Genomic DNA, 23,954 nt, shown 5'->3' with positions numbered 1-23,954 from the left:
AGCCACGAGGTTGAGAGAATTGTCCGTAGACCTGCGAGACAGGGTTGTGTGAAGACACAGATCTGGGGAAAGATACAAGAAAATTTCTGCAGCATTGAAAGTGCCCAAGAGCACAGTAGCCTCTATCATTCTCAAATGGAAAAGTTTGGAACAACCAACAGTCTTCCTAGATCTGTCTGCTCAGCCAAACAGAGTAATCCGGGGACGAAGGGCCTTGGTCAGACAGGTAACCAAGGACCCACTTCCTTTGAGAGGATGAGAGAAGCGTAAAGACGGACAAACATCAGTGCATCACTCCACCAATCAGGCCTTTATGGTAGAGTAGACAGATGGAAGCCATTGGGTCTGAAACATAACAGAAAGTAGAAAAAGTGAAGTGCTGTGAATACTCTCCGTGTGTCTTACATATTTGCTGTGGATTACCAATAAAGACAAAGTCAAAAATAAATAAAACAAAATCTGAAAGACATTTGGAGAGGTTGGGGGGTGTTGTGGGAGGGCTGGGGGAGACCGTAGAGTGATGCGTCCCTGGCAGGTGTTTTGAGCGCAGCACAGGATTATGGGGATTACTGCCACACTGGTCATGTGAGCGCACTGCTCTGCACTGACCCTGCTTATGGCCAGATTACCCTGGGGAAGGTGAGGTGGCTTTACCCTCTCTCTTCACCCCTCTTTCTCTCTCTTCACCCCTCTCTCTCTCTCTCTCTCTTCCTATCTCTCGTTCTCTCTGTCACCCTTTGCTATTCTATCGTCACTCAGTCCAGTCGACCATCTCCAGCAGTCCCATGTCCCTCATGCTTTGCGGGCACTCCTGCTTGTACTCACTTGCCTCCGTCTGGACTATTCTAGGTCTCTTGGTTGGTTTTCCTCTGGCGTTCTCAAGGTGCTGCTGCGTGTGATTTTTCGGAGCGGGTGGACCCGTGCTTTCTGTCCTGCTGCTCCTCAGGGTTGACTCTCTCTTGACTTGACTGGCCCAGACGGATGCTCTGACCTACTGATACTCAGGTGAGTAGAGGAGCAAAGTGAGATACCCCCCTGACCTGTGCTACTGTAAACCCCTCTTAAATCCACTCATCTCAGGAGCACATCCTCACCTTTCCTACCCCAGTCACATCCGAATTGCTGTTTTTTAAGACACAAATCTCTAATAGATAATGACTTATTTCCTTTTTTTAAAGATTCTGTGTTCAGGGACTTTGTTTTTAATTGTAGGCTATGACCTTAAGTTAAAAAGTATGTTTTTATGTATGCTGGTATGCCAATTAGAAAGACACTCAAATCAGGATATTTTGCATTCATTTAGCTAGCATATTTTTTATACAAGAAGTATTATACATACAGTCTATTAGTATGTGCTCTCTAAGAATTCAACTCATGGTCGTTGTATCGTCAGCATCAACTGAGCATCAGGAACACCACTTAAAACATTGCATTCATTGTTATTTCATGAGTAATATCTTAGCATTCATCCTATCGCCTACATCCTAAGGTTCGAGATATCAAACGGGTGTCACTTTCTCCCTGTGGACGGTCTATAGAAATACTGTTAATAATGATTATTGCAATAAGACTTTGTTCGTTAAACAAAAAACAAAAATTCAGGTCGTTTCTTGGTGTGTAACGACGCGTTTTCAAATTATTTGACCACTACATCCATCAAACGTCTAAAAATATCCGTTGTTCTTGCATTGATGTTGCATCAGATGTCATGGTTTCCAAGCAAGTAGGCTACAAGTGAATGACTCATTTTTAACTTCAAAGGCGAAAAACCTATTTTCCCTAATTTTCTCTCTCTACAAAATGTCTTATTTCATGTTAAACTGAAGCCTACAGTTTGATTTTACAGTACGAATCACCCAAATCCTCTCTGGATTATTGTCTTTCCTGCGTCATCAACATTCCCTGAACTCAGATCCAAAAGCTGCCCAATATTTCCGACCGGAATGATTATAAATTATAAGCTACACAATATACACTAATGTAGCCTGTGTACTACAGTGACGCTTATTCCGGGCAATTCTTACTGCCAAAGCATAGCCTCCCCTGGTTGAAACACCCTTAAGGAAAACCCAGATACTTAATAGAGTACAGGTTACTTATTTCGGAGAAAAGATGAAAGGGGGTTAGGTGCCTGTAGTTCCCGACAGTCCTGTCTACAACCAGACGGAAGCAATAGGATATGCATTGTCAAGATCTGCTTACCACTGAGCGTAGGGAGCACTAATCAATCCAATTAGCGTCCAAATAATTAACTTACCCAGTGTCTCCATTTTCGTCGTTTCCCGGTGCCTTTGTTGAAGAAACAATACAGATCATCATGACTAGTTTCAGTTATATTTTCGTACACGAAATATTTTCGTACATCTAAGTTGCCCTAAGCTTTAGCGGATATTGCAAACTTCCAAGCATAAATTTATTCTCGCTGTTGCTACAACAAGGCGAGTTTGATTTGGATGTGTGACGCAGGCATTGCAATTGGATGTTAATGGGTATTACAGGGTATTATTATAATTTATACGGGGGTTATTATAATGCCCCTAGCGGTCTGTCTTATTGCGACACTAACCATCAATGTTCACTTTACATTTATAGTTAAGAGGTTTAAGCTACGTTTGGTTTCTAGGAATATTTTGTTTAACTCTTTTTGAAATAATGTGAATCCAAAGGTGACATGGTGGTTACGGTTGACATAGTGGCAGAACATAACGTCATGTCAATTCCATGAAAATTGCCCTCCAGGTAGGCCTCTCTTCCTTGAAATATCAACCAAGGCAGGGTGATCTAAAAGAACACATAATCTAAAAATGAATTCCATGCATTTGGCGACAAGTCATCCATAATATGGTGCACTGAAACTACAGGCTGCTGCCCTGATCACCTTTTGTTATGGTATGTGATGTATGTAATAAGCTTTTGTTATGGTATGTGATGTATGATCATCATGGTATATGATCATATGGCATTGGTGTAACTGGTGTGTGACGTGTGAACTGATGTCCATTTGTGTGTGTGTGTGTGTGTGTGTGTGTGTGTGTGTGTGTGTGTGTGTGTGTGTGTGTGTGTGTGTGTGTGTGTGTGTGTGTGTGTGTGTGTGTGTGTGTGTGCGCGCGTCTCAGAGGCAGGATGGTCCACAGCCCCGGCAGAGAGCAGTAAGACCATGGCGTGGAGGGGACGCCACGTTGGCCGGACCGCACTCTGGGCCTCTCTTCTCCTCCTCCTCAGTGTGTCCCTCCTGCTGTCCCCCGCCCTGGCCGGACCAGCCCGCTCCCCCATCCTTCCTGGCCAGCCCTTCCTGGTGTTCTGGGGGGTCCCCGACAGGGGCTGTCCGGGGCGCCCTGACCCTTCGGCCTTCGGCATGGAGTGGCAGGGCCGTGCGGCTGTGTTCTACGAGGACACCCTGGGCCTGTACCCCTTCTTCACCGCCTTGGACCAACCCATCAATGGAGGCCTTCCGCAGCACACCAGCCTGAACACCCACCTCCAACGGGTAGAGGCTGACCTCCTGACCGCCCTGCCCCAGGCCGGGGCTCCGGGGCTGGGCGTGCTGAGGTGGAAGGAGTGGTCGCCCCAGTGGAGCAGGAACAGGGGAAAACAGGCCAAGTACCAGCAGGGGTCGCGGGCCCTGCTCAGGGGGTTCTTTCCCGACTGGAGTCCTGAGGAGGTGGAGAAGTGGGCACAGGTAGTTCAGTCACACATGTTCATGAATAACACACACACACACACACACACACACACATTATTATTCTCTAAAACGACAACTTGTAACAATTTCACCTCTCCGGAATAATCCACATAATTACAATCTGAATGCTTTGCGTCTTTAAAAAGAATGCCATTTCATCATAGTAATCATACGCATTGACTGAGTGTCGATGTGAATGTCGTGTATTTCAAGAGAACATTCTGTTGACGGTTGGTGATGTCACTTCCTGGCAGGTGGACTTTGAGGCGGCTGCTCAGGCCATCCTGATGGAGACCCTGCGGGAGGTCAAGCGTCTGCGGCCCCAGAGCCTGTGGGGGGTGGCTCCCTTCCCAGACTGCTACAACTCCGGCCCGCTCCAGCTCCTGCCCAACTACACAGGCCGCTGTCCGGCCGCCGAGATGGCCCTCAACGACGAGCTCATGTGGCTGTGGAAACGGAGCACGGCCATCTACCCTACCCTGATGATGGACAAGTTCCCGCCTGGGTCCAAGGGGCCCTGGCTTTACTCCTCTAATCAGATTCGAGAGGCATTGAGAGTGGCAGCTCTGGCGGGAACAGCCTACGACCTACCAGTGTTTCCATTGGTCAGGACTGTCTATGCATCCACCAATAACTACCTGTCTGAGGTAAGTCGTATGGCTGTGTGGCTGGGCCTTTCCAAAACTATTCCCTACCCACTACCCCTTGGTTACGGAGTTGACTCGGGATGGGAAGCATCCTCACAGCTAAAAGAAGTTCCCTTGATTAGCACGTAGGGTTATTATAATACCATACTCAGCTATGGGACGAACTTCACTCTCCACTCTCCCTAGTGGAAACTGGTTCACGGAACCATGGATTTGTTTACAGGCTCTCGCGAAATTAATAATTTGAAACGTTCTTCATGACGTGGCGCATTAATTGACACACCCCTTGATGAGGGGGCATCGGTGTTCACTCTGCATCAGGGGTTTATAACACACTACCACTTGACAGTAACTGGTTTCAGATGGCCCTTAATATGGCAGACCATCCACATAAACGCGCAAATGGAGTGCAAGTAGCTAGGGACGGGGTGAAGTAACTAGTTTCAGAAAGGGCCGCTGAGTCCCTACTTTCCCTGTCCCTTGGCCTCCTCTCCCTCCTCCGCTCTGGGTCTCTACTGAGCGCGCCCAAGGCCCCTGGATCTCCCGTCTGAAATGGGCTCTGCCTGAAGGTGCACTCTGTGATTCTCAGGAAACAGAATTTAGAAATCAGAAAAGAAACAGAACATGAACGTAGTATGTAAACAATCCCAACCAGTCACGTACCTTCAAGCAAAGTGTATCGCTAATGGCACACAGAAAGTGCAAATAGGTATAGAATGCATGGTGAGCCATAGTAAAAAAACGGCATAAGAACGGAGTGAATCAACTACCTCGATACGCTCCTCGTATGAGAGGAAAGGCAGCAGGGGTTCAATGTTGGGTTGCAAATGTTGTTGTAAGGGTTGGGAATTGCACGCAGAGAGTGAGGAGTGCTCTTTTCCCCCATGTGCTCCTCAGGCAGACCTGGTGAACTCGGTGGGAGAGAGTGCTGCTATGGGCGCCGCTGGAGTCATCATGTGGGAGAGAGCCTTCTTAGCAAAGACTCAGGTACAGCATGGGCGGAATATATGGTCTGTACATTTTCTGTTGCTTACATTTGTAATGCACTCAGCAAAAACCTTAATTTGTTCTTCTTGGTTTCTGGTCTTTGGCACCAGTGTGGGTGTGTCTGTACTACTGGCACATTTCGCCTGTTTCTCATTAAGTATGGAGTATTTTTGTACGTCATGTTTGAAACAGAATGGGTTTGTGTGTGTGTGCTACTTTTACAGAAGTCCTGCTCTGAGATGGCTTCTTTCATACGGGATGTGTTGGGCCCGTACGTGGTGAACGTCACCACGGCGACACGCCTGTGCGGCGTGTCCCTGTGCCAGGGTCGCGGGCGCTGCGTGCGCAAGAACCAGGAGGACTCCGTCTATCTCCACCTGCCCTCCGCCAACTTCCGCCTGCTGCCCGAGGGCGCCGAGGGCGTCCGGGCCGCTGGCGAGCTTGACCCCGCCTTCCTGGACACCTGGAGGCGGGACTTCCGCTGCCAGTTCTACGAGGCCCTAGAGGGCGCCGCCGCAGACCAGGAGTCCGGAGGCTTGGACGCCCGGGGGGCCAATGCACGCCCTGCACTTAAGTCCCCCGCCCTGGCAGGACAGGGACAAGGGCAAGGGCAGGGGCAGGGGCAGGGGCAGGGGCAGGAACAGGAACAGGGACAGGGGGGACAGGGGCAGGGGCAGGGGCAGGTGCAGGTGCAGAGTGAGGGAACGGGGGTAACAGTTGGACAAGTACCCAAGGACAGTGGCGTCTCGACTCACCAGCCCGCGGCCCAACTGCTCTTCCTGCTCATGGCGACTGGACTCCTCTTGACCCACTGAACTCAAAGGGTCAAAGAAAGGTTGTTGTGACAATCTTGGCCTGTGTGACTCCATTTAATCCATATCTGCTGCCTGCTTGGATTGAGACAGCAACAAACAGCAGCAGCAGCAACTCTGAAATGGAAGCCACATGTAAACACTAAATGACTCATGCCTTTGTATTACACAGAAAACAAAAAAAGAGTACTTTAATTAGAAGCGGATTTCCATCCGAAGGGCCGGGTGTTTATCATTTTTGATTCAGCTGCTGAAACAGTGCCGAGCCCCTGGAGAGCTTTACTCCTGTAACAGGACTGATTAAACCAGACGACCCACTGCGTTCACACCAGAGAGCCTGTCCCTGCACGCATGCGACTCCTAGCAGTGGGGATATTAGCTCTGATGACACCAGCGCCACATTTTGTGGTGTGGTGAGAGCGTAAGGGCCTTTTCAAGGGTACACACAATAAAATAGGTTCCTTTGTTTGTTTTTGACTTTTCAAAAAGCTCAAAACAGCTCCTTGGAGAAATTAAAATGTGTCTTTTTTTGTATTCCCTTTTGAGTGGTTGCATTGCGTAATGGGGCACAGACAGCTTTCCCACAGAACCCTCTCTCTGTGGCTGCTCACAATGAGACTTCACTGTCTGTCGTCACTCTCTCTCTCTCTCTCTCTCTCTCATCACCAGTCATTGTAAATTTAAATCCACTGATGTTCATATTTACTACTTTGGGCAGGTTTAGAGGAAACCAGACACCAGGATGCTCCCTGTAAGCCTACACTATATCCACATGATAGGCCAATACCATCTGCTCTTAGTCTAACTGCCTCCTGTGACAAGCCACATCTTACTTATTTTGGAATACTACTTTAGGTCTATAGACAAGCAACATATATACATTTCACACACACACACAGACGGACAGTAAACATATCCATCATACACATACAGCTATACCACAGATACAAACCCGATCAAATATGCACACACTCAAAAAAAATAAAAAAATCACCCGTCTTGTGACATATACAGTGCATTAAAAAAGGACCCTGTTTTCTTCAGAAAGCACCTGAACTTTCAAGGGTCAGATCAAAGGGTCTGAAATACTAACTGTATGTCCATGAGATATTGCAGGTATTGTTTTTAAATAAATCCGCAAAACATTATAAAATATCCCTGTTTTTGTTTTGTCATTATTGGGTATTGATTGTTGATTAACGAGAAAACATTTTTGTATGGCACATTTTGATTTTGGCACAAGGCAATATAGCAACATGTGCAAATGAGGATCCTGCATACACAGAGGCTGATACAAAACACAGGTCAACACACACACACACACACACACATAAGAAACATCACAAGCTCAAGCATATGGATAAAGGTCACATATTCAAACAGCTCTACACACGTATGCACCCCCAGCAGAGAGACTCAGTGTAACCCTCGGCATCTGTGGGCAGATGCGCCGGCGATACCTCTATCGGCCTGATCGGCCCGGCCGGGAGAATGTAACAGAGCCGGTAGAGAGATGGGCAGGCCGCCTTGTCACAGACGTCTGTTTGTTTAGAATCACATGATCTAATCTCATGTTTGCATGCCGGGCCCGTCTGTTATCTTCTGGCCGTCTGCCCCACCCGCTGCCATAAACTGAAACCGTCCCAAGTTTACAATAAATCTGCACAATCTCAAGTGATCTGAAGCTGTGGGTTTTTGTTGGTGCCTTTGTTTGTTTGTATAGCTGCTGATCCGAAGGGTGGACTGCTAACTTTCTCCGAGTTGATTGTGCCTTTGGTAGCAGTCATGCCATCAGTTGTTTATATTGTTAGCCAATGATGCTCAATCTACAGGTGACTGTTTCGTGACAAGTCAATTATAGGCACATTCACAAAGACGGTAGCCTAATTGTAGTCTGCAACTCCCACACCAGACAGACTGTCTCTACACTTTGATCAGTCACATTTTGGAGAAACTGGCCCATGACAGCACAGAATATGAGCCTCTGTCTGGTGCTGTTAAATATTGAATCCGAAAGCTTCCAAAAATAGGGTGTTTTCATTTTCTATGATTGCACCCTTCATCTGTAGATTTCAGTTCTTGCTGCAAAAGACAGACCACGTTGACCACCTCTCTGTTTCAAAACATAAGAAATTAAAACTCCTTAAAACATAGATCTAAAAACAAGTTTGTGTACACATCAAATCCAAGACAAGCATAAGGACATTAGAGTCAAACAATGGATTTTTATGCATCATTCTTGTAAATTTATTGTTATATCCTCTTTTTTAAATATACACACATGACATTGGCTAAATCATTGTTTTAGTGACATTGAGACAGTATCTACAAAGGTTACTTCTGATTGGATCGAGCAACAGACAACAAGAGCAGAGCAACGAAAACAGCCCTCCTCCTAAACCCCTTTCCATCAAAAAAGCATCCCCTCTAAAAACTCCAATACCCAAAATCCCCTGCTTCAGTCCATTGCCACTCTACGTACAGTGGCCAGAGGGGAGAGGATTCATGCAGTGAACTCTGGCATGGCTAGTCAGGAAACATGCTTCCCACACTCCCACACACACACACACACACACAATGTTTCCCCCACACACACACACACACACAATGTAGCCCACACACACACACACACACACACACACACACACTCAATGTAGCCTCCACATAAGTTAGTATTGAAAAAAAAACAAAACCAACAATTTCTCAGGTGTGTGTAAGTGTAGATTAAGTCTTTCACATGGATAGATAGTAACATAATGCATTGTGGCATAAATTCATAACTTATGTGTGGGCACACACACTTCTTAACAGCGTACCTGACTCGTTTCCAGGGCAACAGACACCAGGGTGGCTTGTGCATCCCTGTGTATTGTACTCTTGCTAAAGTCTCATCTGACCCCGCAGGTCAATCAGTCACCACAACCATGTCCCAGACGTCAGGGTCCATCCATCTCTACAGTCGACACCACATACACTCAAGGACACATGGCACATGGCCTGAAGCCTTCAACGCAGAAGAGGGGACAACACCACGCCACCAAAGGTAGGTACTGTGTTGGACGGTATGGTGGAGGAGATTAGGGGCGTTCTTCTCCTCTGTATGAAGTCACAGATGAGAGTGAGAGAGCGCGAGAGAGAGAGAGCAAGGCTGCCACTTGAGATGACGCCCGTTCTATTGTACTCCCAGGGTCCAGGAAAGGGGAGAGGAAAGGGGAGGGGGAAGGGTTGTTCTGCAGAGCATCTCTGAGAGGCTTGATCAGTAGCGAAAAATTTGGTAACACGGTTATCAGCTAAGAGTCTGTACACAGATGATTGCATTAAAGAGCGTCTGCAGGGCGAATAGAGGGAAGGGAGTGGGGGGCATATTGGCACAGCGACACCACCCTTCGGGTGTGGTTATTTGCAGCACATCTCTTGGAGGGTGGTGGTGGTGTTGAGGGGATGGGGGTGCTTGTGGTTACTTTCAGTAGCAGCGGCGGCAGCAGCAGCAGCACATCTGGGGGGGTTAGGAGAAGGCGGCCTCCAGGGCATCCAGAGTGCGCTTGATATCTCGGATCTGAGCAGCAAGCGTGTGGATGGGCTGCATGGAGCGGTCCAGCTCCTCACAACGTGCCATCAACGTGTACATTCCCTATACAAGGGCACACACACACACACACACAAGAGAGCAGAAATTGATGCACAGACCTTCAATGCAAGCAGTCAGACATTCAGACATGATCATATAGACACCAGACATTATAGCTCATTTTCCACCTTTATGCTCATGTCCACAGACTCTCCGAGGCTATCCACAGAGTCTCTGTACGTCTGGATGTAGCCGACACTCAAGGCTGTCATCTGCAGGACACACACACACACACACACACACACACACACAGATATAACACTGATATAACACTGGTTTAATTAGAGTCAAACCCTAAACAGAACATAACTTGCATTAAAAAGAGATTTGCAGACAATTCATGACGACAATCAAAGCTAAAATACATGGTTTGTGCAGTTTTGTGAATTGGTTGAGATCACCTGTCTGTGTACACAGCAAACGGGGGAACAATCCTTTCCAAATGGATTAAACCACAATGCAGAACCGCAATGAGACAGGGGTGGCCGTGGCCATCTATCCCAGCAGGTCCATGCCACTAACTAAACTTACGTTCTGGATGGTTCCGTTGAGGCTGCGCATCATGAGCTCTACACTCTGCGCCCGTCCTGCGTGTGTCTCTGCAGGTCCAACAAGGCGGACCCGGGTCAATCGGGGGGATGTCTGCTGGCGCCCGCGCATCGACCCCGACCCCGGACTGAACCCGAGCTAGAGTCCAGCTAGACAAGCGGAGACAGGAGGCGGATCAGAGGACAGAAGGAGACACAACATGCAGCCCGGGATTATCTGACCAACGAAGTAAACAGCCTGCACACAGGTGGGTTCTCACAAAAGTGCAAAACAGGCTGAGAGACTCACTGGATGTGCAAGTGGTATTCAAAAGACATAATAAATATTTTCTTTAAATACAGGTTTGCCACCAACTGTTGCAGATGAACATCAGATGAACTAAAATTAAATTAAATTAAATAAAAAGAATAACCACATGCGAACAAAATCAGCTCAAAAATGGAGGCAGACATGCAGCATTACAATGTTCTGAGACTCAACACAAGCTTAATGCAACTGCAATAACTGACTGGCATATCAGCAAGCAATACACACATATGTACACACACACAAATTTAGCACACACACACACACACACACCACGAGCTTTCTTGGTAAAAGAGATTTCCAAAGTCAACTTAATTAAATAAAGGATAAATAAATTAAATGCGGCGCACACACACACACACACACACACACACACACACACACACACACAGATATAACACTGATATAACACTGGTTTAATTAGAGTCAAACCCTAAACAGAACATAACTTGCATTAAAAAGAGATTTGCAGACAATTCATGACGACAATCAAAGCTAAAATACATGGTTTGTGCAGTTTTGTGAATTGGTTGAGATCACCTGTCTGTGTACACAGCAAACGGGGGAACAATCCTTTCCAAATGGATTAAACCACAATGCAGAACCGCAATGAGACAGGGGTGGCCGTGGCCATCTATCCCAGCAGGTCCATGCCACTAACTAAACTTACGTTCTGGATGGTTCCGTTGAGGCTGCGCATCATGAGCTCTACACTCTGCGCCACGTCCTGCGTGTGTCTCTGCAGGTCCAACAAGACGGACGGGTCAATCGGGGGGATGTCTGCTGGCCGCCGCATCGACCCCCGGCCGCGGACTGAACCCGAGCTAGAGTCCGCTAGACAAACGGAGAGAGACAGGAGCGGATCAGAGGACAGAAGGAGACACAACATGCAGCCGGGATTATCTGACCAACGAAGTAAACAGCCTGCACACAGGTGGGTTCTCACAAAGTGCAAAACAGGCTGAGAGACTCACTGGATGTGCAAGTGGTATTCAAAAGACATAATAAATATTTTCTTTAAATACAGGTTTGCCACCAACTGTTGCAGATGAACATCAGATGAACTAAAAATTAAATTAAATTAAATAAAAGAATAACCACATGCGAACAAAATCAGCTCCAAAAATGGAGGCAGACATACGCGTACAATGTTCTGAGACTCAACACAAGCTTAATGCAACTGCAATAACTGACTGGCATATCAGCAAGCAATACACACATATGTACACACACACAAATTTGCGCACACACACACACACACACACACGAGCTTTCTTGGTAAAGAGATTTCAAAGTCAACTTAATTAAATAAAGGATAAATAAATTAAATGCGCGCACACACACACACACACACACACACACACACACACACACACACACACACACACACACACACACACACTTACAGTCACACCGAGGCTGGGCAGCTGAATCATCTTGATCTTCTGCTCCAGGTTCCTGCAGATGAAGTTGGTGAGGTCTCCCTCATGGCTCACGGTGCCCTCTAACTCCAGGGCGCTGGAGATGGTGGCCCTGCGGCCGCCCTCTGCCTGACCGCCCCGGGCACCTCCCCGCGGGCCTCCGCCACCACACGCCCCGCTCAGCTCGTCCAGGCTCTTGCTGTCCTGCATGCCCCGCACCACGCGGTCCGGCATGCCGCGCACACGCACCTCCGCCATCACGTGCATGGGCCGAGGCACTTCGTCCGAGTCCGCCGCGGTCTCCGCTAGGGAGGGGGCGGTCCCGCTGGCAGGGGCCGATGTGCTGAGACGAGAAGGAGGGTTTCGAGATGATGATGATGATGATGATGGTTCCGTAGGCTGCACAGAGGAATACAACAGAACAGAAAATCCTTGTTAACCCATTCCTTGCATGTGTGGCAAATGACCAAATCCAATTCTGCCAAGCATGCCAAATTATGTAAGGTGTGTAGACTCATAAGTGTGTAAATGTGTGCAGCACTTAGATATATCAGCCTACACTATAGCGTACAGTCACTCATTAATAAACATAGTAGATCACATATAGCTTTTATATGTATTGTAACCAATGTTGTCTTTTCTAGATAAACAGTCCACCCACTCCTGATAAGGGGTATTGAAGGGATACTGTATCTGTCAAATTGATGTTTCCTTAATTTGTTACAGCAGGTCAATGTAGAACCATCACTTGCAGGCTACAGATCCTACATTTTCATGATCTATGATCATGAGATCATAAAGGCAGTTTAACTTAAACAGTCCAACTCACACCAAACTTCAATATGGACGAATAATTACTCATGGTTGTATGTCAGAGTTGCTTGTGTCAAGTAGGTAGGACGGAAGGTAGGTAAGTAGGTAGGTAAGTAGGTAGGTAGGTAGGTAGGTAGATAGGTAGGTAGGTAGGTAGGTAGATAGATAGGTAGGTAGGTAGGTAGATAGATGGGTGGGTGGGGAGTGGGTAGGTGGATGAATGGGTGGGTGGGTGGGTGAATGGGTAGGTGGGTGGGGGTAGGGTAGATGGGTGGGTGGGTGGGGTGGGTGGGTGGGTGGGAAGGTGGAGATGGGTGGGTGGTAGATGGGTGGGTGGGGGTAGATGGGTGGTAGGTGGGTAGATGGGTGGGTGGATGGGTGGGTGGGTAGATGGGTGGGTGGGTGAATGGATATGGGTGGGTGAATGGGTGGGAATGGGTGGGATGGGTAAAGTGGGTGGGAGGTGGGTGGGAAGGGTGGATGGGTGGGTGGGTGAATGGATGGAGGGTGGGTGGGTGGGTGGGAGGTGGGTGGGAGGTGGGGTAGGTGGGTGGGTGGGACCAGGAGGTAGGTAAGTAGGTAGGTAGATAGGTAGGTAGATAGGTAGGTAGGTAGATAGGTAGGTAGATAGGTAGGTAGGTAGATAGGTAGGTAGGTAGATAGGTAGATAGGTAGGACGGAAGGTAGATAGGTAGGAAGGTAGGGATAATAAAGGGAGACTGTAGCGAGTGTATATTTACCTCTGCCTTCTCGTCTTCTCCCTGCTCTCCATCATTTCTCTCTGTTCTATCATTCTCCTCCTCTTCTCTCACTCCATCATCATCTGGGGCTTCACTGTATGTGTGTGCGTTGTCGTGCTGTTGTCTGTCTGTGCTGTGTGTTTCTGTGTGTGGTCGGTCTTTGGTTGCTGTGTCTATGAGATCTGTGACATATATGTGAGTGAATACCGAATCATTGTGGTCTTCTTCACCTGTGTGAGGTTCATGTTTGGGCGGAGATTCTGCATGCCTGTTTGGTGTGTGTGAGTGTGTGTCTGTTAGCGACGTGGAGTGCGTTTCGGGAGTTTCAGTGTGTGACAGGTTTGAATTTGAATGTGCGGCTGAGTTATTAGATATGTGGTCTGCATCCACATTAGTCTCTGTTGTAGTCTGTGTCTCCTCCTCTAGACCATCTTCTTGTAACGTGGTCCTGCCATCACACTTCAGAGTGTGTGGCGTAGGCCTGTCAGAAATCTCAGGGGAGGTTGGAGAGTCCACCCCGTTGGTTGCCTCGGGGACATCTTGGCCACTCACAGGGGAATGGCTCATCCCTCCTCCTGCTGAGAATATGAGAATTCTTCACCATCTTTGATGACATCACCATATCAACATCAACAATAACGCTGTTGTCATGATCTGCTTTGAATATTGCAACATTCCTCACTGTATGATCAAAAACATCTTCTACACACACAATAGACCTGACACACCTAGCTACGCTCATGGGTCATACAAGGACTCGAGATGTTTCCAATACGTAGCTAGTTCTACACAACACTCTCTACCAGCTGGAAGAGATTCGTCCATACTACTTGCATTGACCGGCCTAACTGCCTGGCTGCTACTTCCTTAGCTGCCTGGAATTGTACCAATCACATTTAACAACTTCACGTAGGTCGAGAAATGTCGATTATAACCCAAAAACTTTGCAGTTGAATAGCTTGTGGGCAAAACATCAGCTGGCCGCCGACAACATAAATAAAATGATCACAAACGTCAACGTTATTAGTCATATGCACACCGTGATGTTATTCTAACCCTGTATGAAATTCAACGCCATGTCATCTTTAGGAACCGAAACTTTAATGACGTACTAACATAGCTAGCAAGCTAACGCCACTTATCTAACGGTAACCTAGCCTGCTTAATAGTAAAATGTTAGCTTACTTTGGCTAGTCAATTGGTACCTGTCAAAGTAGCTAGCTAGTGCTAGCTAACTTATCGTACAAGAACCAGCTAGCTAAGTTGACAAGTTAACCACAAAGGACCTCCTGTTGTCATGATGCAATATGGGATAAAGATACTTACAGCTGCTCTGTTCTTATCACTCAAAACAGGAGGATTAGCCCACCTAGCGAGAGAGCTACGTTATGCTAGTAACAATAGCTAACGTATGATAGCTGTTATGGGCGAGAAGACAGCCAGGCCTCGTTAGTTTGAGTTGGATAGTTCTAACTGAACGTGCGAGTAGCATTTCGTCATTAAATGCAAAAACGGTCAAATAACCTCATAATTACGGTAAAGAAACAGTCTACTGTTCCATGTATTCAAAGAACATAATTAACAACAATAACAAACATTTAGCTGATGTTACCTAGTTGTTCCTCCCAAAGATGAAGGTTGCCAGGAAACTGAGTCCGTCCGACTTAACTTTCGTACTAAACCATACCATTAGGCATATGGTTCCGGATATACTTTTAATGTAGGCCTATGTTTGAGTAGGCTACATCATAATGAGTGTACGTAACGTACCTATACATATGTATGTGTTGATATGAATAATAATACATACGATACATACATACATACATACATACATACAAACAAACACACATATTTATTATTGTTATTATTATTATTACTACTACTACTACTACTACTACTAGGCTACAATTACAACTATTACAACTACTATATTGGCCACTACTTTATTGTTGCCATATTAATTAAAGCCCTGTGTGTAGGCCTGTGCACTGCTAAATGTCGTGATTTGCAGCCACTGAGGTTGTTCTTATTCACATGCAGTCTTCAGTATGCAATGCATTGATTTGACCTGTTCAGGTTCTATGGAATTGGCTAATAGAAACCATAGACATTCAGTCTTATTTGTGAATTATGGACACTGCTGGGGCTGCATAAAAGTAGTGAAATTTTTCTGTATAGCTTTCAGTGGCCAATCTTTTCCAGATTTATGCAGTAAGAAGTAGGTCCACCACTGTAGGCTAATATCATAAAATGTAGCCAACTTATGAGAAAGCTTAAACTTGCAATACCAGCTACAGGCCTAAGGGGGCAACAAAGATATGTATATGTCATCCACCCTATTGTCACCCTCACTGTGTACAAGCCTATGCTGTCGCATTTGTAAACCTTGCCTGCATTACAAACTGAAAACATGAACCACACCCAGGCCACAGTAGATCTGTCACAGTTAGTTTGACACACAACACTCTGCCATAGCGGGTGTCAAATGAATTTTATTATGGATCCTATTGTGGGCAATCCCTATATTTCAAAGTCAAATAAACTGACATCATTTCATCCATAACTTGTTAGATTCCAAGCTTGGCTTAGTTTTACTGAGACACACCCTTGGAACTCCACCTCTCTCTCTCTCTCTGACTATCTGTAATTTTCTCTCTGTCTCTCTCTCTATCCTCTATCAAACACACACACACACACACACCGAGCAGCTGTACCCTGTGACAGATCTGGCCTGGGTGTCTCTCTCCCTGCATGTTCTCAGCTTCTATCTGGGGAGATCAAAGCCTTCTTCTCACACCCTCCTGAAGGTGCTGGCGTGCCGTCGGGCCTTCCAGGCACCAGTGTCCCGGAGCCTCAGCGCCAGTGGCTGTCACACACACAGAGCGCCTTTTGTGTGCTCACTTCCTCCTCATTAGTGAGCCGTCTCTGGCAGCCGCCCGCTTTGCACACCCACCCAGTGCCAAATGCTGCTTATTATTCATCTGTTTATGTATAAATATGTGCCGTGCATGAGGTCTCTGGGGTGAAACACACAGAGTGGCAGAGACAGAGGGAGAGAGAATTAGAGTGGGGCGGGTGTGTGTGTGTGGGGGCAGCGGAAGTTCATACTCTCCATTTCACACACCGCAGACTCTGAAAAGAAGAGGGAACGCCGCCAAAAAAGAGATGCAGAGGCACCCACTTTTGTGGGGAGGAAATAATTGAAAACACTTTATTTCGTTCACAGAGTCACTGCAGCAAATAAAAGATGTTAAAAGTGTATGGCAGAGTGATTGAGTGGGGAGGGGAGTGGACAGGAGACAGCCATCTTGAAGAGAATTACATCAGTAAGAGGATGACATGCACACATATGTGGGATAATCTAGAGATAAAACACTCCATCCTGTGTCAAAGGAGAGATTATTGGGTGGTCGGAGTCACATCATTCAGCCCAAGGAAAGGCGCGCGCACACACACACACACACAGACACACACACCCTAAATCTCGTTTTCTTTTTTTTTTCTCTCTTTTTATCAAAAAAAGGTGCTTCAATATGCGCTTACAATACAATACTGAATTGTTCGGCAGACATGAAAGGAGGCCAGCGCCAATGATCTTGCGAAACCAGGTAGCACTAAACCCACCCACATTCACTGTGACCAGCCGAACATCAGGGATTATCTTTGAGCCTGTGATGCTGTAGGCTACTTATGAGTCACAAAGACATCCCTGGACTGGACTGATTCTTTTTGTTCATCATTTGCAAAACATGTCATCCAATCATCTTTGAAGCTTATATAAAACTGAACACTCTCGCCACTCTGCCATCACATTCAACAATAAGTGTAATATTGTCATAAGTGTAACAAGTTCTAACATCTGACATTCCCACGTTTCCACTAACAACAAGCCTTTTTGTTTTCTTTTTTGAGTCATGAATAATCACAGATGATATGAATGAAAAAGAGAAATAAATACAAAAAAATAACAGTTAAATAAGAAAAGTACGTACATTTCAGCATAATACATTTGTGTGTGTGTGTAACATGTCAGAGAAGAGAAGATATTGTGCTTTTACTTTACACCCCCAGTCTCTTTAGGGTCAGCCCTGGACGCGCCCCAGACTTCTCTTGAGTACAATCTTCATGGTTTCTCTGTCGTTCTGGGCTCTCAGATGGGACGGATATGGTCTCTCTTTGAGTGTGATTTGGTTTTTTTTTTTCAGTCTCTATGGCCCGCTCATGCTGACCACGTCCTTTAGCCTTCACCTACAGTCCTTCAAAATCCGCTGCTTAGCAACCGGGCGCCACAAGGCGATCCTTCGTTGAACACAACTCCAGTCCATCAGCTTAAATATGTGTGCTTGTGTGGTCGGTGTTGATCATGTGCAAGGTGTGTGTATTCCTGGTTGTGTGTATGAGGGCATGTTGAATACTGATGTTTGCTTACATATCTGTATTTGGATGTATGCCTCTGTATATTTGTGTAGTGTGCATTTATATGTCAGTGTGTGTGTGTCTATGTGTGATTGTGCGTATCTGTCAGTGTGTGTGTTTAAATGTCTGTGTGTGTATGTATGTGTGTGTGTGTGTGTGTGTGTGTGTGTGTGTGTGTCAGTATGTGTTTATATGTCAATGTGTATGTGTGTGTGTGTGTGTACGTGTGTTAGAGAGAAACCAACTTCAGCGTGAAGGCTATGTACTCCTGGGCTGTCTCTGAGCCGAAGTTGGCGCCTTGCTCCTGTTCTTCCTCCCCCTCCCCTCTCCTCCTCCTCCTCCCGATCTCCCTCCCTCCCTGTGACGGTCACCCCTCTTGCGCCCACGGTGGCGCTCCCGCTCCCGGTTGCCATGGTGCCGCTGGTTGAGCTCCCTGCATCGCTGCTTCAGGTCGCTCGGGTGAATCAGCGACATCACATCCTGGAACCAGGACTGGGTGGAGCCTGGGGCGGGGATGGACACCAGGGCGGGACCAATCACGTTTAAGTGAATGGTGACCGCTGTCCAGTGGAAGCCATGCTCCTCCAGCTGGCAGTGGTACACGCCCCCATGGACAAGCTCCGCCCTCGGAATGAGGATCCCCCTGTCAATCACCACCAGCTTCTCCCCGGATGTCACCTTCAAAGCAACAGGACAGAGTGTGAGGAGAACCTTCCATTTCATCAACAGAATACACAACGATACAACTTCTCCCCGAACGTCAACTTCAGATAATAGGAGAGAGTGTGAGGGGATATTTGAGAATGTACTCTGAGAAGGCATGTTTCAGTGTGTTAGACATACAGGTGTTGGTCATATAATTAGAATATCATCAAAAAGTTGATAAATAAACTTTTCATGATATTCTAATTATATGACCAGCACCTGTATATGTGTAACAGCCTGTATGCATCATACAGTGTCTATTGCTCTTTCTCTCTCTCTCTGTATGTGCATGAGTGTGAGTGTGTGTGTGTGTGTGTGTGTTTTAAGAGTCTACACTTTTTGTATATTGTACTGTGTACAACTCTGTGCATATTGAAGGGTAGAGACATGTGTGTTGTAGAGAGACCTGTTTAGAGGTTGTGTAGACAGTGTATAGTCTACCTGATGGAGTTCAGCGCTGTTCTCTCCCGTTTCCTTCAACCAGGTCACAGAGGCATGATGGGACTTTGGGAGACACTCCAAGTAAGTGCTGTTTCCTACGGCAACCACTATAGACCTCCTCTCTGTTTCTACCTGCAGCCCAGCTGCAAACAAAAGAGGAGACAAGGCAAGTCAGCAAGGCACTTTTAACCCACTATGCCAAGGAGGATAGGTTTTCGGTTGGTTTATTTGTCTGCAGTATTACAGAGAAAAACACTGGCCCTATTTGCATGGAACTTGTTTGAAAGGTTAAGCATGGACCAAGAAAGAACCAATTACATTTTGGGGAGGATTCATGAATAATTTTTCCCTTTGTGAGACAGGACATTTGGCCTAGGTTAAGGTCTGTGCTCTTCCAGTTCCCTTTTTTATATTATACATTTAAAAACAGCAGGAATTGACCAAGTGTCCTCCATTAACCAACACCATATACATTGAGAGTTGACTGTACTTTATAGGGCCTTCCTCCTCAGAGCCAAAATCCCAAGTCTCTCACCTCCTTCCACAGTTTCACACACAGCTTTTTTTTTTATAGGTCACATGTTTCCTTCATTGCAAGCTGTGAATCTCTCTACTGCTTTGAGTTTGAACACAGCCTTCTTGGCAACACCAAAAACCTCACAAAAAGAAATATATCGGTAGAAATGGGATTTAAATTGAAAGCATGCAGCATGACAGCAGACCAAAGCAGATTCATATGCTCTGATAAAAAGCCAACGGTCATACACTGGTGATGCGCTGCACACATTTGGTTTCACAGATTGCAACGACGGTTTTGGCTTCTCTTCCTTTAACAGCGGTTGGTGTGTGAGTCACTTCAGCCGGCAGATGACAACTAATCGCATTAGAAAATCCTTCCAGACACCAGAAAATAAACAGTCTATAATAAGGAGAGGGAAAAAAAACGACACAGGACTGACTACCGAGAGAGTGATCTGTAAGTAAATAAAAATAAACAAAAACAAATGCCTCCCGTGCGCAGTCGTGACGGCTCACGCGGGGAAGAGACTCTGGAGAGTCGTAATTATCGCCATCTGTGCTCGGTGCTATGAAGTTCTTAATTAGTTATGATTGACGGACTACATGTGGGCTGACTGCGTTATTTCCAAAGGGTTACGGCAAAGGCTGGTTGGCTTTCTGTCGCAGTTTATGAAGCTTATCGGATAATATCATGGTATCAGTCAAGCATGTCTTTAGCTTTTTAAGCAAATCAAATCAAACAAATTGGCCTTTTCTATCGGAGAGATGGAGGGTAAATCTGTAATAGATTTGGGTCTGATCAGGGCTGTAACAGTTCTGGAGTCAGATGCTGTTGCATGGGTGATGCTTGTGGGTGACTGTGAGGGCAATTGAATGAGACTTCTCCACTCTCACCGTTTGTACTTTATTTCACATCAGATGCATCTCTCCTCATTGTGCTCCAGATTTCCCTCAGCATAAATAAATGATCTATATATCCATACATCTATGATATCTATTTTTTCCTTTCAGATATACATTATTTCTTACTTGACCAAGGAGGAATATTATTATCCTGCTATATTGTCTGCATTTTCCTTATGTTGCCCCAAGGACTCGGAGTGCATCTTTTTCTCTCTGCTGTTTATGTACTGTACTGTATACGGCAATGATGACAGTAAGGCTTTACTTGACTTGACTTGGCTTGAAATGGCAGTCAGTCAGACAGATAGTCAGATAGTCATTCAGTCAGACAGCAGCACTCACCTCCTTGCCTGACACACTGATTGAGAGGATCCCCTGCGTCTCCCACCTGCCGGGTATTTCTCCTGCACACATTACATACAACATGGGTGTTATAGTGAGCCTAAGAGACTACCTTGTTGATCATGTGTGTGTGTGTGTGTGTGTGTGTGTGTGTGTGTGTGTGTGTGGTATGTGTGTGAGTGTGTGTAAATGTGCATGTGCGTGTGCATGTGCGTGTGTGTGTGTGTGTGTGTGTGGATGTGCGTGTGTGTGCGTGTGGATGTGCGTGTGTGTGTGTGTGTGTGTGTGTGTGTGTGTGTGTGTGTGTGTGTGTGTGTGTACATGTATGTCTGTGTGTGTGTTTGAGCTGACCCCTCACCTGCGTGCGATGGGCATGTAAGGGCTGCATGCGTGGCCGTCCCAGGTGCAGTAGGGGTCTCTAGCCAGGCAGCACTCTGGACATGCCTGACCGTACAGCTCACACTGGAACAGCCCCAGCTGTGCCACACCCTCCGCCGCACCTACAAACAGCCACTGCTGTTCACACACACACACACACACACACACACACACACACACACACACACACACACACACACACACACACACACACACACACACACACACACACACACACACAGAGGGAAATACAGAGTACAATGTCAATAAAGACTAATTTAGACAGACAGCACTAAAATACATATCCACCCATAGTAGGCTGTGTATGACTATGACCAACCAATGACTTTATATACAGTCATTGTGACCAACTTATACTCCCACAGAACCTTATTATAGTATTATTATGGAATAAAAATGCACCACAACACAGACAGCAAGACACACACACCCAAGGCACAGATGCGGGCATGAACATATAATCATAGCCTCGATTCGTTCCTCAAGGACTTCTAAACGTGTTGCTATGACGACCAAGCGAACACACTCTGGCACTCATTAATGGTGTGAATCTGCATCTCGAGCGTCTTTTATCACATACGTGACACTATGGGGGCACAATGTGATTCCCAAGACACCTATGTGCTAAAATGTGTGTGTCTCTCTCTCTCTCTCTCTCTGTGTGTGTGTGTGTGTGCAGTGCACATCTGTGTGTAAAACCTCACCTTGTTCTTAGACAATGTCATGGCAGTCACAGGCGATTTGTGCTGTGGGTTAAAAGAGAAAGAGAGAGAGAGAGAGAGAGAGAGAGAGAGAGAGAGAAAGAGACAGAGAGAGAGAGAGAGACAATCTAATAAGAATACACTGCAGATAGCCAGTTTAAAGAAAAAAGCCCTTTAAATGTAATGACCAGAGAGACTATCTGAGCAGTAGATTAGATCATAGAAAACATAATAACATTTGACAAACAATCTTATAAAGAGCATAATCATTTTACAGAAGATAACTCATCTAGTGTAATGACCAGAGACTATCTGAGCAGTAGCTGGAGGTCATGGTCTGCTGAGGGCCTCTCTCTCAGTGGACGTCTCCTGTAGTTACCTTAAAGACCTGCATCTGTTCCAGAGTGATGTCCTGACCATGCTCTCTAGGCAGAGGGATGGACTTCAGCACCAGCCCCGAGTCTGGAACACACACAGCGCAACATCAGTGTGTGTTTTAACTTAGTGTAACAAATATCAGTTTGTGTTATAACACAGCATAACACATTTCAGTGTGTGTTTTAACACAGCAGAACATATCAGTGTGTGTTATTACGTGGCCATGAAGTGTGTTATACCAACACATCATCATAACACTGGCCACACGGATGCCCCAGGCAATAATGTACCTTACATTTTTGCTTTAATGGTAAATGGAATTTGTTCACTAATTGGATTCTGAAAGCCTAACCTATTTTTTACCACATGCATGTATGCAGCATTCACACACACACACACACACACACACACACACACACACACACACACACACACACCTGTGCCGATGAAGAGGACATCATACTGTCCGTCCACAGCCTCCACCCTGTCCACCAGCAGTCGGGTGAACTTATAAGTCACTCCCACTCGTATGACTAAGGGCCGCCCACCCAGTGGAAGCACCGCCTCCTGCATCAGAGGGTGGGTGCGACTGAAGAAGATGACGTCATCAGGGTACTCGCGAGTGGACCTGTAACTCCCATAGGTGCTGCTTGGACACTACAGGAACATAGAGATATGTATAGCTATGATCACTGGTCAGTAAGTACACCACAACAAATTATGATTTTTTACCATTTACATAGCACTATATTACTATTTTATATAGTATCCAATATAATACGTATATAATATGTATACGGTAATAGTATAGGAATATGTATATGTATTGTATAGGTAATTGTATAAAATATAATGCTTACAGTTCCTGGTCTTGGAAAGGGCACCCGGCCTGTGAACTCGGCCCATTTGTACTGCGGTCCCTCCCTGTGATAAAAGTTGCCTTTGAAGGCTCGGGCCACATCCTGCATGCGGTACACGCACACTGCTGAGCCATTCAATACATCACTGGCACAGAGAGAGAAAGAGAGGAGAGAGAGAGAGGAGAGAGAGATGGTCAATTAAATAAATAATTTTTAAAAACCTAATTTAAAACTTAATCTATTCAACACATCACTTTGGAAACATGGTCAGTCAATTAAATGAAACCTTAATTTGAAACCTTGTCAATTCCAAAAAAACCTTAAATACAGGGTATGTAGTATACAGTGTGATTCATTAAGACATGTATGTATACAAGATGGTAATTAGAGATGGCGTTTGGGTTAGCAGCTCATAACAACGTGCACAAACACAAGCAATGAATGGAGTTAAGCCCTGCAATTTCTCAGAGTATGTAGACTGACACTTGGTCAAGGTTTTGCCATACCAATAAAAAGCCCCAGTATAAAATAGGCTCGGGTTTTTAAGGGGAGTGGCTTTGCAGCACTGGCCGGAGATCAGACTCAGAGTACACTAGTGCCATTCATCTTCAGTTTGACCGATTGTTGTGCCAATATGAAAGTAGAAAACTGTGAAACGTAATACTTCCAATGTCAGTATTTCCACTTGTCAAGGGCACCACC

General features: G+C 46.0%; 3 protein-coding genes and 1 long non-coding RNA gene across 5 annotated transcripts in view; 1 reads left to right on the top strand and 3 right to left on the bottom strand.

Moving 5' to 3' along the window:
* Nucleotides 1–958, bottom strand: part of LOC125293043 — a 1,714-nt gene extending 756 nt beyond the window's left edge. Inside the window, exons 1-2 of the long non-coding RNA XR_007193312.1 lie at nt 826–958; nt 1–345 (exon numbers count right to left, since the gene is read on the bottom strand). The exon at nt 1–345 is cut by the window's left edge and continues 756 nt beyond it. This is a non-coding gene — a long non-coding RNA (uncharacterized LOC125293043). The remainder of the gene's footprint in view (nt 346–825) is intronic.
* si:dkey-72l14.3 (Glyco_hydro_56 domain-containing protein) lies at nt 876–7,283 on the top strand. Its single transcript, XM_048240662.1, has 5 exons — nt 876–1,005; nt 3,117–3,679; nt 3,937–4,329; nt 5,227–5,316; nt 5,541–7,283. The coding sequence occupies exons 2-5, from the start codon at nt 3,158–3,160 to the stop codon at nt 6,129–6,131; spliced, it is 1,596 nt and encodes a 531-aa protein (XP_048096619.1). The 5' UTR covers nt 876–1,005; nt 3,117–3,157; the 3' UTR covers nt 6,132–7,283.
* Nucleotides 7,284–9,626: 2,343 nt separating this feature from the next.
* Nucleotides 9,627–15,180, bottom strand: borcs6 (BLOC-1 related complex subunit 6). The gene is made up of 6 exons (XM_048240643.1): nt 14,912–15,180; nt 13,586–14,163; nt 12,018–12,431; nt 11,282–11,572; nt 9,885–9,968; nt 9,627–9,759 (listed from the first exon to the last, which is right to left on the bottom strand). Exons 2-6 carry the CDS (start codon nt 14,150–14,152, stop codon nt 9,634–9,636), a joined length of 1,482 nt encoding a protein of 493 aa, XP_048096600.1. The 5' UTR covers nt 14,153–14,163; nt 14,912–15,180; the 3' UTR covers nt 9,627–9,633.
* A 1,603-nt stretch (nt 15,181–16,783) lies between these two features.
* The window catches only part of sema3h (sema domain, immunoglobulin domain (Ig), short basic domain, secreted, (semaphorin) 3H), a 35,927-nt gene continuing 28,756 nt past the window's right edge, over nt 16,784–23,954 (bottom strand). Inside the window, exons 10-17 of one of the 2 annotated variants that reach the window (XM_048242052.1) lie at nt 23,253–23,397; nt 22,830–23,049; nt 22,394–22,476; nt 22,018–22,059; nt 21,273–21,427; nt 20,915–20,976; nt 19,151–19,293; nt 16,784–18,682 (exon numbers count right to left, since the gene is read on the bottom strand). In XM_048242052.1, coding sequence (XP_048098009.1) covers nt 18,263–18,682; nt 19,151–19,293; nt 20,915–20,976; nt 21,273–21,427; nt 22,018–22,059; nt 22,394–22,476; nt 22,830–23,049; nt 23,253–23,397 — 1,270 coding nt within the window. In that variant the 3' untranslated portion in view covers nt 16,784–18,262. Of the gene's footprint in view, nt 18,683–19,150; nt 19,294–20,914; nt 20,977–21,272; nt 21,431–22,017; nt 22,060–22,393; nt 22,477–22,829; nt 23,050–23,252; nt 23,398–23,954 lie in introns of both variants that reach the window. The other variant, XM_048242051.1, reaches the window with a different exon arrangement.

This window comes from Alosa alosa, chromosome 4 (genome assembly GCF_017589495.1).
Source record: "Alosa alosa isolate M-15738 ecotype Scorff River chromosome 4, AALO_Geno_1.1, whole genome shotgun sequence".
NCBI classification, from domain to species: domain Eukaryota; kingdom Metazoa; phylum Chordata; class Actinopteri; order Clupeiformes; family Clupeidae; genus Alosa; species Alosa alosa.
The sequence above is the reverse complement of the archived record's forward strand: the minus strand, read 5'-3'. Positions and strand labels throughout refer to the sequence as shown.